Raw genomic sequence first — 14054 nt, 5'->3', positions numbered from 1 at the left:
ACATATGGTTTATCCGATTCTGTTAGAATATGAAAGTTATGGTTTGTTTATTTATTCAGTATTTGATATATACAATTTTTTTTAATTATCAGAACAAGGTAGCTCACTGATTACACTAAGCTGTCACTGTGGGGGGTTGATTTTTTACACTCCTCAACCACATTATCAGGGTGGAGATGTATGTGTCCTTGATTACGTTGAGAGTATAAGTTTAAGTATTTTTGAAGTGGATAGATTGATTGAGGCTGCTGATGTCTTTGGTCACAAAGTGTACTATGGTTGGGAGAACAATAGCTTTAAAAGGATAGACAATAGTAGAGAATTGCATGGATATATTCAGAGGACTACTGGTTCAATTAGGGAAATTATCTTGTACCGGAATTTCATGGAATGAGACTTCAAGGTACAAGATAATTTCCCTAATTGAACCAGTAGTCCTCTGAATATATCCATGCAATTCTCTACTATTGTCTATCCTTTTAAAGCTATTGTTCTCCCAACCATAGTACACTTTGTGACCAAAGACACCAGCAGCCTCAATCAATCTATCCACTTCAAAAATACTTAAACTTATACTCTCAACGTAATCAAGGACACATACATCTCCACCCTGATAATGTGGTTGAGGAGTGTAAAAAATCAACCCCCCACAGTGACATCTTAGTGTAATCAGTGAGCTACCTTGTTCTGATAATTAAAAAAAATTGTATATATCAAATACTGAATAAATAAACAAACCATAACTTTCATATTCTAACAGAATCGGATAAACCATATGTTCTAACCATTAAAAAAATTAATCTTTTCAAACAATGTCGACCAAACATTAACAAGATTACATCCACAAAACAGGGGAAAATGGCCCATATGTATCATATTTAAAAAAAAATGTCAAACTTTGTAGTTGGACCCAAACGAAGTCAATAAAAGGGACCACAAGTTTAACAGAATCATACTTTTTATTATAACTTAACCATCCAAAAGGGACCACAAGTTTATTATTCAAGCATATATGTTCTAACCATTTAAAAAATTAATCTTTTCAAACAATGTCGACCAAACATTAACAAGATTACATCCACAAAACAGGGGAAAATGGCCCATATGTATCATATTCAAAAAAAAATGTCAAACTTTGTAGCTGGACCCAAACGAAGTCAATAAAACATCACAAACAGACCACATCTACATGCAATGCCAAAAAAGCTCAAACTTTTCATTATTAACACTTTAATTAACAAATACTGAACCTGCACAGCTTACCATAATTTGGGGGTGCACGATTTTCCAATTCTTTCTTTCGCACCGACATATTTCTCCACCTTCTTACTTAATCACAGGGCAGCAGGTCAGCTTCTTCGATCTTCTAAAGTCTTGGAGGAATGCGATTTTGTTGTTGCCGAAGTGAAAGAAAAGGGTTAGAATAGAGCAAATCAAGTTCAGCTTGGTTTGATACAAGGGAAAGTGGAGACAGCTGGATACTCACCTGATTTTGTTTTTGTTCAGACAAAGACAAAAAAGAATACTTAACGGTCCGTTTAAAAATTGGCAAAATTGCCGTTTAAGGATAACATTGATAAAAAATTATTAATTCAGATATCAAATGTGTCGAGTCCAAAAGTTGAGGGATGAAATGTGTCCTTACCCCAAAGTTTGGGGATGAAAACGGGCATTTTCCCTTTGTTTTATCTGTACTGATTGACATTTGGTCCGGGTCCTAAATCTTATGTGTGAACGGTATTTAAGCAAAACCTTGTCACGTCCTATTCTGTAGCTTTAAGGATCCAACGTGAGTACTCCTTGTGATCGATTGCCAGGTTACAATTGATTCAGAATTCAAAGTGACCATAGCCACAAATCAAAATTAATGAATTCAGTTTCCATTGAATTTTTCAACAAAAAAGTAGTTGTTGACATTCTTTCCAATTAAAGCTGATGAATAAGTACTTGCAATGCCGTTGTGTTGGTTGTTGTAGTACATGGTTTTCACACTAAGCCAGTTTTTTTTTTTTCCCTTTTTTGGAGCCACACTAAGCCAAATTTGATTAGTACCTTCTCTCATCTCGTTTCTAGGTTGCACTTCAAAATTTTCATGTACCAGTCTTTCCGGTTATTCTCTATCTCCAAAATTTAAGGAGATTTTCTTCTCTTTTTTTTTTTATAGAAAATGAAAAAAAAATAGTCTTAAGCTGGAGCTATATACGTTAGCAAAATACAAACGATGGTGGCTCATTTAGGGCCACAAGATTTTGCCATCAAAATATTCAGACAATTAATTAATCAAATTGATGAGTTAGTATGCTACTATTTCTTATTAATTGGCACTTCACATCATCGACAAATGAACAAAATATTGGTAGATATCATCAATTCACCCTGTAATGAAAGCTATCAAATTGCCTCCATTTCCTTCAAGAGTAACTGTAGCCCAACTCGAAGCAACAGCTCGGTTAGCAGCAGGGAATTGGACGAGACTTTTTGAGAGGTTGCATTTCGAACTTTAGTGTCTGACATTAAGTATTAAACCTATAATCTTTTGCCAGTTTAGCCAAGTTAGAGATTGAATGTTAGCTTTTGGACAAAAACTTCACTACAACATGTGGATTTTTTAAGAGTAAATCTTGTATGTATTGATGGTGCGTATATTATTAGCATTTGATGCATGATATATATACAAAATTTGAATGTCAAGTTTAAATTTACATTAGTTATCATTCATTAAAAATTGACGGTGTATAAAGATAATAAGATTAACATTATTTTCTTCTTTTTTTTTTCTACTTTTATAAGAGAATCAGCAGTGGGGCTCCACTTACCTCCTCGATGACTCGAACTAGAGACCACTGTTGATCACAGATGAAGTGCCTTCCCAATTTGACTACACTTTGTTTTTCATTTGGATTGTTGTATTATTTCACATAATATTTCGCTTGTATCATGAACACATTTCACAATCCACTTTTTTATTTTTTCAACTACATTTTTATTTTACATACATCACATTACAAAAAATTTTATAATAATTATTTGAAATAATATTTCAAATAATACTCTATCCAAACACACGTAATGTGATTTATCGAGTAGGACATGAAAAATAATAATGAAGCTTTACGCTTTCATTTTTGACTTTCCTAAATTACCCCTTGTACAAATACTAATACTACTAACATCAGGTGGGACCTAAATGCCACGTGGAGAATGATGGTTTGGATGTCTATGTTGACACGTGTACTAAAGAGTGTTTCTTGGGGACCAAAAGGGGTTAGCCTTTTCTATGATGAACGAGGAATGATGATAATTGGTGAACATTTATTAAGGCTCAAGAGAAGTACTAGCACTCATACAAGGATTATAATTGAAAAAATTTTATTATATTATTTATTGTTAACGTTTTATAACGTGACGATTATAAAATAAAAGGCAACAAAAAATTTGTTCGAAAACACTAAAATTAATTTTTTTTTAAAATAATGACATCCAAATGAATCCGTTAGTTTTTTATTTTCTTTCTTTTTTTTTTTGTGGAAAATATTGTGTCCATGTTAGTAATATAAATCATAAATGCACAAAGAGTACAAGCTAGAACGTGCATGCATCAGTTTAGCCATTCTCTTTTCCTTAATTTAGTGGGAAGTAGTTAGATGGATATAAGAAAAGTGAAAGAGATGGATGCAGCAGCTCTCACCATGATAAGTGCTATTAGTTTAAATTTGAAAGTCAAAATTAGAGTGTTTATAAAGTGGAAATTGTATCATATCAAGGTTCATTTGAGGTCGTAGTGGTTTATAAAAAAACATTTCTGATACAAGTGTTTTTAAATTACCAAAAATTATGCTACTTAAGTTACATAAAATTAGTTACCAAATATCCTACAAATACTTTCAGTGCTTAAAAGCATTTTTTTTCTTCGTAAATGTACTGCAATCCCGAATGAGCCCTAAATTATAAATCAAATTACAATGAGAAATGAAAGGAGAAGTAGACGAAGAGCTGGAGTTAAGGGTTTTGGTTAGGGATAAAAATGTCATTGTTGTGGTTACTGATAATGTTGACTCCATTGCCGAGAGAGCCAAGAGCTCCGCAGCTTCAATTCACGTCTGCGGAATTGTCCTGCGTGGTCGGTAGGAGGGAGTAGGAAGGAAGGATAGAGCTTTCATACTCTAAGCATGGGACGGAGGTACGGTAGTCATTAACACTCTTCTTTTGGGCCTCATGGCAGGAGGACCAGTGGGCTGTTGGGTTACGTGAGCAATTAACGCAGACGCAATTTATTCAAGAAACACGTGCGCTAATTGTTTTTCTTTTCTTTTCCTTTTTTCAGTGAAAAAGTTGTTGGAGATAGACTTTTGCTGGTGTAAAGCTGGCTGGAACCCTCCCGTGACAATGAAAAAGCAGAAAGGGTAGTAGACAGAGAGGAAATTTTATGTGAAATAATTTAGGCATTGTTTGAATTGTATTTTTTTATAAAAAAATTACTATAATAATTTGATATATATGAAATAAAAAGTGATTGAAAAATTTGTCTATAAAAAACATAGTAATTTTTTCTGCAATCCAAACACGCCCCTAGGCCCTAGCTATCCAAACATTATAAAAGCGCTCCCTCTCTCTCTCTCTCTTCATCCAATCCCGATCCGACCAGCAAAAAATGGTGTAGACCCGCTACATCGTCGTGGGCCTTGCAAAGATTATTGTAGTCAAAACTGTTTGGTTAAACAAACACTAAATCCGGCCGAGTAATAATTTTGCACAGACTCCTATGGCACAAACTCCTCTATCACAAATTATGCAATGAATGTTGGCACTTACTTCATTATCAAATACTAATACTCTATTCAAATAATTCACCTTTTTATATTTCCAATTATAACTCACCTTAGTTATCTTGCCATGATCAAATAATGCTCAATTGCGCAATCTACGTTTTTTCTCCTCACAGCTAACTACAAATTAGGTCAGCGCAAGAAGAAATGCAATTTTAAGTATTACCGAAAAGGTGCACGTTACAAACTTGTAATGTTCAGCATTTTAGAGGATCAAAGTAAAATCAGCCATAAGTCTATATCAGTGTGAACTTTTGACAAATTTTGTTAATCTTTTTTTTTTCTTTTGGGACAAAAAGAAAAAGGAACTCTAGTGAGATAAAATTAATGACAGGCTATTTTGCCCGGGACCCACGTCTATTTTAGTATTTTGGACGGTTTTCCCTGGGCCAATTCTTTGGTTGTTGGAGCAACCGCAGTAAGGCATAAGCTTTCTCCTACGGGTCGTGTTTCGCGCGCTGCGAGGTTTACCGTTGGTACGAAGGACAGCCACATATTTTTCCAGCTGTGCCTCTTGCGAGATTCTCGTTTACAAGTTAGAACATTTTTCTAAGGAGGTTCATCCGTTGGTACTAAATGCTAGATGGGCCTCCTGCAAGATTCTCGTTTACAAGCTAGTCAACTTTGCATGTATCAGCAGTATAGTGTAATAAACATGGACATATACCATATATGTATTATTTGAATTTTAAATTTAAATTCATATTATGTGACATTTTTTATATTAGCAGTCTTAGATAATATCGCATATGTATTATTTGAATTTTAAATTTGAATTCATATTATGTGACGTGATCTCAACCTATTTATATAAATTTTCACATTGACAGTATATAAAAAAATTATCTTTTTTTTTAATGCATCTTCTATCCAACTTCCTATCTTGCTCATTGTCTCATATTTGATTGTATCATCATTTTCCTTCACAAATATTCTATGTTAATTCTTTTTTATTTTCTTAAATTCTAATTACTAACAAGGTAAAAAATAAAATTTAATAAATCATCAAAACAAAATATCACAAAAATAGAATTTTTTTATGAATTTTTTGCTGTACTTTTTGTGTTTCTATTATATATTTTTATTTAGCCAGTTTATTTTATTTTTTTCTGCCATGTTAGTAGTTATTGAAACAAAAGAAGAATTAAAATAAAATATTTATGATGGAAAAATGATAATATAACAAAGAGCTGGACAAAAAACGAGATAGAAAGTAGGACCGAAAATCCATTGCGAGCCTTTTCCCGCTTCGTGTCCTCTATAAATAGCTTTCTTGGGGAGCATCATGATTGCACTCACCAATAACTTGCATTCCAAAAGTTTTGCTCCTCCTATCCTTCTCCCATCTGTCTCCAGCATCCAAAAACATGAAAACCTCATTTTCTTCGGTTGAATCTCTAGTCTATGAGATCAAGAAAGAGATGTTTTTGAATCAAGATATTCACCACTTGGTTTCCGCATCTGCCTATGACACGGCCTGGTTGACCATGATTCCAGACCCTACACAAGTTGACAAACCAAAGTTCGAGAGTTGCCTGAATTGGGTACTCAACAACCAGAATGCAGGAGGGTTCTGGGGAGAATCTTATGCAGAGGGCCTTCCTACCATCGATACTCTTCCAGCGACTCTTGCTTGCATGGTTGCCCTGAAAACATGGAATCTCGGAGAAGAAAACATAGCAAGAGGCAAGTAGATATTTTGCTATTTAACTGGTTAATACCTCATCGCACCACATAAATTCCAAAATTTAGTGTACCATTCTATTTTAGGTTACATCTAGGAGGATTTTCCTTCTTTTTATGACAAGTCATAGGAAATCTAGTGTAGCATTCTATTTCAGGTTACATCTAGGAGGACTTTAGCCAAATTCACTCTCATTCATCCTATATATGCACCTCGTACAAGTTTCATTGTTGACAATACAAGTGTTTAATGCTTCGAAGGTGTGACTTTAGCCCCGATAAAACATGCATGGCTCTTGAGGGATTCAATTCAAGCAGGGAAAATTGGCTTTTGGAATAGTATAGTGTAGTTATTGTACTAGTTTAAAATTTGGTGTACATTTATATAAATAGGTTTATTCATATATTATGTTGGTTTTTGTAAATAGAGTTTATGCGTACAACAAAATTATATACAAATATACACTAAATCATGTATAAAACATGGTAATCATACAACCAATACCAAAATGTATTTGTCCCATACTATGACTTTTGATATGTGATGCTTTTCAATATGTTAAATGCCATTTGCTTGCTTCTATGCTGTAGGGTTAGCATTCATTCATACCACCGCTGAGGTAATTCTCGAACAACACCGTCATCATCTTCCACGGTGGTTTGCCAGTGTTCTCCCAGCAATGACTGAACTGGCTCAAGCAGCTGGTCTTGATCTTGTTTTCTCCCAACGATCCAAGAGGCTGTTATCCGACCTTTTCCATCAGAGGCAACAAATTCTGAAAATGTGATGCTTCAATTTTTTTTTTTTTTTGTATTGTTTTTGTAGCTTATGAATACGTCATTAACAACGCACATAAATTCGTCATTAATTTGCCTAAATCTTCTACAGGATAACAAATAGCTTAGACACCTTTGGTTTGCATTTTTGTGAAAGTTTCCAAACGATCTCCAAATCACCTCTTCGTCATGCATAAAGGCTTTTTAAGAAAATGCTACAGTAGTATTTAAAGGGAAGAAAGCACAAAAAATGCAATGCAAAGGGAACTTAATTTTGCAATACTCATGACTTGTAATTGATTTTTAGGACTTGCATGGAGAACCCTGTAGATTATTCACAGCAAAAAATTCCATCGCTGCTATGGTATCTAGAGAGCTTGCCCCCTACGTATCATGTTGATGAACAAAACATAATGAAGCACCTAAGTGGAGACGGCTCAATTCTCCAGTCACCATCTGCCACAGCTAGCGCATACTTGAGAACTGGAAGTTCGAAATGCTTGGAATACCTTGAGTTCCTCGTTCAAAAATGTCCTAATGGAGGTTCATAATTCTATTTTGAAACTGATCCCTATATCTCAATGTTGTGTATGTAATGTATATATAGATAGTATCAAGAAGTCTAAGTAAAACCTCTAATCAAACTGCTATTAACATTTTCTTTAGCAGTGCCCGCTGAGTATCCCCTGGACGAAGAATTGATAAAGCTGTGCTTGGTTGATCATGTACAAAGATTAGGATTGGCTGAGCACTTCGAAGAGGAGATTGAAGACATCCTAAAGCTAGTTTACAAGTAATAACCATGTACAATTAATTTTTTTTTTCACGGCTAAACCATATATTTGAGCATTTTCTAAGTTATGATCGATCGAATTTGATCCTCTCATGGAAAATTTCCAGGAACCTCAGGAAACAAGACTTAGAGCCAGCCAACAGGCGTCTTGTGGCTGCAAAACTATACAAGGACGCGCTGGCTTTTCGGCTTCTTAGGATGCAAGGCCATGATGTTAAGCCAAGTACGCCCTTAAATTAATGAATTAATTAATCAAATCTCCGTTGTCTTCCTATTTAAATAAAGGAAATAGCACCTAAAAAAAGGAATAAATACCTGCTTATTTCCTATTGCAGGTTGCTTTTGTTGGTTCCTTCAGCATGCTGATACCCTCGAGTATATAGAACAAAATTGTGAACAACTTACTAGCGTATTATATAATGTCTATAGAGCAACGGACGTTATGTTCAGGAGGGAATATGAACTCGAGGAGGCACGCGCATTTTCTAGGAAATTGCTGGAGAAATCGATCAGTTTCAGCTGTAAGGACGATGATCTTGTAATTTTCCCCGGTCTACATAAACTAGTAAGTCCACGTCTTGTTTCCAACAGATAATTCATTTAACTTTTTTTTTTTGGTTTTGTAAGGGAAAGATTTAGAAAAGAACGGAAGGATATATAATTCTTACGCCAGAGCAGGTCACCCGTGCATTTTTTCAGCAGTTTATAATGATTTTTTTAATATATAATTAGTGCTTTAATTATACCACAATTAGAACTTAGAAGTGTAATTAATCATGGGAGAGGGTTAGATTGAATGATAAAGTGGAAGGGATCGTAATTGTTGCAATTAATCATGGAAAATGAAACCTCAATGCCAAGAAGACAAGAATGCTTGAGCGCGCTTGTGACTTATCCACTTTTGTGTACATTATGTGTACTTTAATTCTTGAATTATACAATAATACTCTTTGGATATCATATATGATTCTTGGCAAGTGCTTAGAATTTTTTGTCTTCGTTTTAAACATTGAAAGCTAAATGTTCATAATGCTTTCAACTGATCGTTTATTATGTGATGAGAATTGAGAACTATTGGCTGAAATTGAATTGAGAATGAAGTGCATAGACTAATCAATATTCAATGATCAAGTTCCATGTGTTCAATTTGTGAATTTTTCAGATACTTAGACCATTTTAGTAAATTAACACTATATTGATTAAAATGATTCTTATTGCCATTTCTTACTGGGCAAAACTTGACTTGGTCTTTATGTTTTTGAAATAGATTAAGCATGAGTTGACTCTTCCATGGATTACTCGGCTAGATCAACTTGATCAGAGGATGTGGATCGAAGAGAATAAAATCAGCCCCTTGTGGATTGGAAAGGCATCCTTCTACAGGTATAATTAAGCAATACAAATCATTTTCTTTCTAAAAAAACAGAGTAAATTTTACTACTAAAATTGCTGAAAATCATCCAGCACCAATTGTTTTACAAATTGATTTAGCATAGTGTGCTGATGCGCGTAGTACTCTATTACAAAAGCTTTATAATCAAGAGAGAGTCCCATTGAAACGCCAAAAAAAAAAAAAAAAAAAAACGAAGTAGAACATTAATCATTTTAATCTGCCTATAACAAAAAAAAAAAATTTAAAGAATAGGATTCATTTTTTTGCATTGTCGTAATTAAAAGAAAAATCAATGACCCATTGAGCATTACAAACACTTGTAGGTTATTCCATCTTCAACATGAAAAGATGGTGCAACTTGCTAATGAAAATTACAAGCTTCGGCAGTCGGTCTACGCCAAGGAACTAGAACAACTAAAAAGGTACAGCTGAAATTCATTAGACATTTCTATACATTCTTAATCGCTCCAAAACAGTAATGAATGAATGCTTGATCTCATATATATGTTGCTGCCTACGGACTAATTAATGCAGATGGTCCAAGGAATCCGGTCTGAGGGAAATAGGGTTTGGACGAGAGAAAACTGCTTACTGCTATTTCGCTGTTGCTGCCAGCAGTTGCCTGCCTCGTGATTCCGTTGTTAGGTTAATTGTTGCAAAGATTGCTATTCTCATTACAGTTGCTGATGACTTTTACGACGTGGAAGGTTCCACAAGGGAGTTAAAAATCTTGACTAAGGCCATTCAACGGTATGTCATGCATTTTAAAATTTCTTCTTTACACGCAGACAAGTGATCACTCAATGTTTTCTAGTTATTTCATTATCAAATCAGTTATACTAATTTCTTACATTATATCTTCCTTCAATTGAAACTTTAGATTATAAGATGTACAAGATATCTATCTGATCATCAACTCATTCATATCATATCACCTCATTTTCACTAACTATAATAAATTTAACTTGCATTTTGCCATAGTTAAGGATGTTTTAAAAACTAGACGGTCTCGCGCTTTAATTGATTCCAACGCTGCACCCCAAATTTTTCTGTACAATCTTTTTGCACACTAAATTGTTTCACTTATTCCATTTCAGTCTCGTCGTTCATAATTTAGTTGAGAGAAAGTGAGCAATTTTTATTTTTTATTGTCGAGAGAATTCTCTTTCAAAAAATCGTAATATTCTACAAACATTTGATGATAATTTAGATGTTCAGCCATTTGGAAACACTAAATGCAACCAAAGTGTGAAACAATAAATTAATTAATACTTTAGGGTATAAAGTGTCTCAAGATTGAAGTTTGTGGTAAAACATGTGAGTATCAATATAAATTGAGGCTTTTTAGCCCCTCTAACTATTGGACTAATGTAAGGCAAACAATAAAAACAAAAAGGAAAAAAAAAACAGTTATCAAATTGAAGTTCAGGGCTCAATTTGAGATTCTCTATAAAGTTCAGGGATGCATAGCGGAAAAATCCATTTTTTTTTGGGCTCTTAGCTCATGCAGATGCTGCCTAAATCCTCGCAGATGGAATGGTGAAAATCTCACCGGCCACAGTAAGATTATCTTTGATGCCCTTTGTGACCTGGTCATGGACATCGCAAGAAAGTACAACCATCAACGAGAAGGAAGCAAATTCTTGAAGGGGATTAGAGATATCGTAAGGCTTAATTTCTACGAACATTCTTCTCTTTTTTGTTAGTTTCCTAGAAATGCACCAGAATTATTTTGGTAATTATCAAAAAACCTTCACTCATGGCAAACATACAACGATATAAATCACGTTCCATTCACTCACATGTAGTGGCAAGAAACATTCGGTGCATGGATGGTGGAAAGAACATGGAGTGACACCGGGTACCGAGCATCCCTTGATGAATATCTGGACATTGGCATGATATCCATTGGAGCACATACGATCATTCTCCCAGCTTGTTGTTTCTTAAGCCAAGATTATCCAATCGAAAAGCTCAAGCCTGACAATTATGGGAAGATCACGAAATTATTCATGTCCGCTGCCCGATTGTTGAATGACACTCAAAGCTATCAAGTAATTAATTACGAAACTTCTCTCTGTCTCCCTCGTCTCTTTTTTTTTTTTTTTTTTTTTTTTTGGGTACTTGGTTTATTTTAGAATGGGATAAAACAGTAAATCTTTGTTGGACCATCTGAGCAGAAGGAGCAAATAGATGGAAAAATGAACATGGTCTTGCTCCACTTGGACGAAAACCCAAACGCGAAAATTGATGGCTCCGTTGCATATGTGAAAGGTATTTTGGAGGAGAAGACTAAAGAATTCCTTGAAATCGTTCTAATGGATGATGGGCCGGAGGAAATACCTAAATCATGCAAACATTTCCATCTATCCTGCATGAAAGTCTTTCACATGTTTTTCAACTCCACCAACCTATTTGACTCCGAGGAAGAACTGCTTAACGATATCAAGAAAGCCGTATACATTCCTCCCGATCTCGATTCTCAAATCTCAGACCTTTATTTACCGCCTCCACCAGAAAAGGAAGAGATTCTTCAAATTTCCGCTCGTTGGGATGTCAACACAACACAGCATTTTCTTCACGGAATTGGAAAAGAAAGTGCTGTTTAATATTCAAATAAACAGATTTGGACGCTAGATATGTTGTTGAGCGTGTCCATTAGCTGTCCCTGAATATGGTTACAATAACTTGCTCTATTCATTTTCAACGTCTTTCTTTTTTTTGCCTTTAAAGCATAAGGGTTTTAAATGATAAAGCTCAGTATTATGTTGTAAACATTGCAAAGTTACTATACAAGGACAGGCAAATTTCTATAAATCAAGAACATCTGGTGTGATATGGCATACAATTCTTCCATGCCTTGCCAATTATTATTACGTATTCTTCTAAGAGCCTATAGCTTCACCATTCGAGTGAATTAACTTTTTCGATCCAGACCTCATAACTTGACTTCCATTCAATTCAAACTGATTCGTGTAATTTTCATTGTATTTGGTATAAATTCATATAATTTTAGTATAATCGTGAATTTTACAGTAATTTGATTATATGAATTCATAAATTCAAATTTACATCCAAATTATATAAGATAACACTAAAAATTATAAAAATTATATTAATCGACTTAAATTGAATGAACTCGACTTGTGAGGCGTCGTGTCAAACTTTTTTTTTTTTTAACCCTACCACTGTCTCAATCTAAAACTTATTTGTGACTAATGGACCATTTAACGATTAATGAAGTGATGAAGACTTATGCTGCTGTGTTCCATCACATACGTGCTCAGGAGGATCTTTATTTGTCTGAATGATTAAAAAAAAAAAGGCAAATTACACTTTATCCCCTGTGATTTAGTGTATTTGTACATGACCCCTCTATAATTTTAAAAATTATACATAACTCCCTCATGACTTAAATTAAAGTGTCAAAGTGGCGGACATGATCATTTGTAATGGAACTTATGAAAATGTCGAAAGTACTCTTGTTTAAAAATTAAAATGGTTGAAGTGATCAAAATATATAAACATAATATACATGACACATTATTCCCGTATGATTTTATGTTTTACCAAATAACTCCCTTATAATTTTTAAAATATATACACAACCCCCTCTATAGTTAATAAAAATGATAAATAGGGAAAGGAAATAAAAAAAAGGCTACTTTGTAGAATCATTTCCAATCTATACCTTTCTTTTTTTTTTTGGGGCAAATAATAAGAGCTTTTATTGATCAAAGCAACAAGGCTAAAAAAGAAAAACCACCGCCACATCTTTCTCCATCACGCAAGAATCTATACCTTTCTTTGTCACTGTTAGCTAAGAAATTTAAAGACTACGTGTCTGGTTCACTCTTTTCCATTAACAAGCAATGGATTTATGTCATTGTTAAATTAATCTATAAATTAGACCGCATGCATTTGGCGCTTAATTCAGCGTAAAGATTCTAGACGTGGAATCATAAGTTTTTGTTAGCCTAGATCTATGAATTGCATAGAGGTAGGAAATTGAATTTAATGGGGACGAAATACGCATGCATTTGAATCTTGGAGTCAACATAAAATTCTTTGAAATTTTTAGGAGGACAAATAGCTTAAGACGTATAAGAGTATTTCAAAATTCCCAAAATCTTAAAAGGATATAAAAAAATATATGATTTTCTAGAACTTGTTGGGGAGAGAGGGGAGGGGAGGGGGGGATGTAATTGCAAAATGCAAATAATGTAGACATGTTATACCAAGTCAGTAGTAAATGCTTAGTTTACTTAGCCACGCGGCGTTAGTTTATTGGTTAGTAATGTTGATTTCACTCTTAGACTTAGGATGCAAGGGCGGTGACATGGGATAAAACAACATAAGGGACATAAGAGTCGCAGTCTCCAGTTTTGGTGTCACACATGAATCAGTTGGGTGCAAAAATAGCAGCCCTGTTTTTGTTTGTATATGTAAGAGCCGCAGCCTCATTTTCAATAGAAAAAATCCTTTCTGCCTGTACATTGATTTCTTGTTTTTTTTTCTTTTCCGTGGGTTTCTGTTCATTGTCAGTTTGGGTCCATCAAATAATGCTACTAAATTTAATTGC

At 34.3% G+C, this 14054-nt stretch overlaps 1 protein-coding gene across 2 annotated transcripts; it reads left to right on the top strand.

Moving 5' to 3' along the window:
* The first annotated feature begins 7104 nt into the window (after positions 1–7104).
* On the top strand, positions 7105–12334 carry LOC113723890 ((E,E)-geranyllinalool synthase). 2 transcript variants are annotated; one of them, XM_072077217.1, is made up of 11 exons: positions 7105–7293; positions 7594–7829; positions 7956–8079; positions 8187–8302; positions 8415–8644; positions 9347–9462; positions 9796–9894; positions 10007–10222; positions 11004–11136; positions 11281–11526; positions 11653–12334. In XM_072077217.1, exons 1-11 carry the CDS (start codon positions 7190–7192, stop codon positions 12079–12081), a joined length of 2049 nt encoding a protein of 682 aa, XP_071933318.1. In that variant the 5' UTR covers positions 7105–7189; the 3' UTR covers positions 12082–12334. The 2 variants fall into 2 exon arrangements, with proteins under 2 accessions (XP_071933318.1, XP_027102653.2); XM_027246852.2 differs by having other exon boundaries at positions 7953–8079.
* Positions 12335–14054: the final 1720 nt, after the last annotated feature.

This window comes from Coffea arabica, chromosome 2c (genome assembly GCF_036785885.1).
Source record: "Coffea arabica cultivar ET-39 chromosome 2c, Coffea Arabica ET-39 HiFi, whole genome shotgun sequence".
NCBI lineage: Eukaryota > Viridiplantae > Streptophyta > Magnoliopsida > Gentianales > Rubiaceae > Coffea > Coffea arabica.
The sequence above is the reverse complement of the archived record's forward strand: the minus strand, read 5'-3'. Positions and strand labels throughout refer to the sequence as shown.

Coding starts and splice junctions, on each gene's coding strand:
- LOC113723890 (XM_027246852.2), top strand. CDS start 7,190: ATGACTGAACTGGCTCAAGCAGCTGGTCTTGATCTTGTTTTCTCCCAA. Junction 8,645..9,346: donor TCCCCGGTCTACATAAACTA/GTAAGTCCACGT, acceptor TTTTTGAAATAG/ATTAAGCATGAGTTGACTCT. Junction 11,137..11,280: donor TGAAGGGGATTAGAGATATC/GTAAGGCTTAAT, acceptor ACTCACATGTAG/TGGCAAGAAACATTCGGTGC.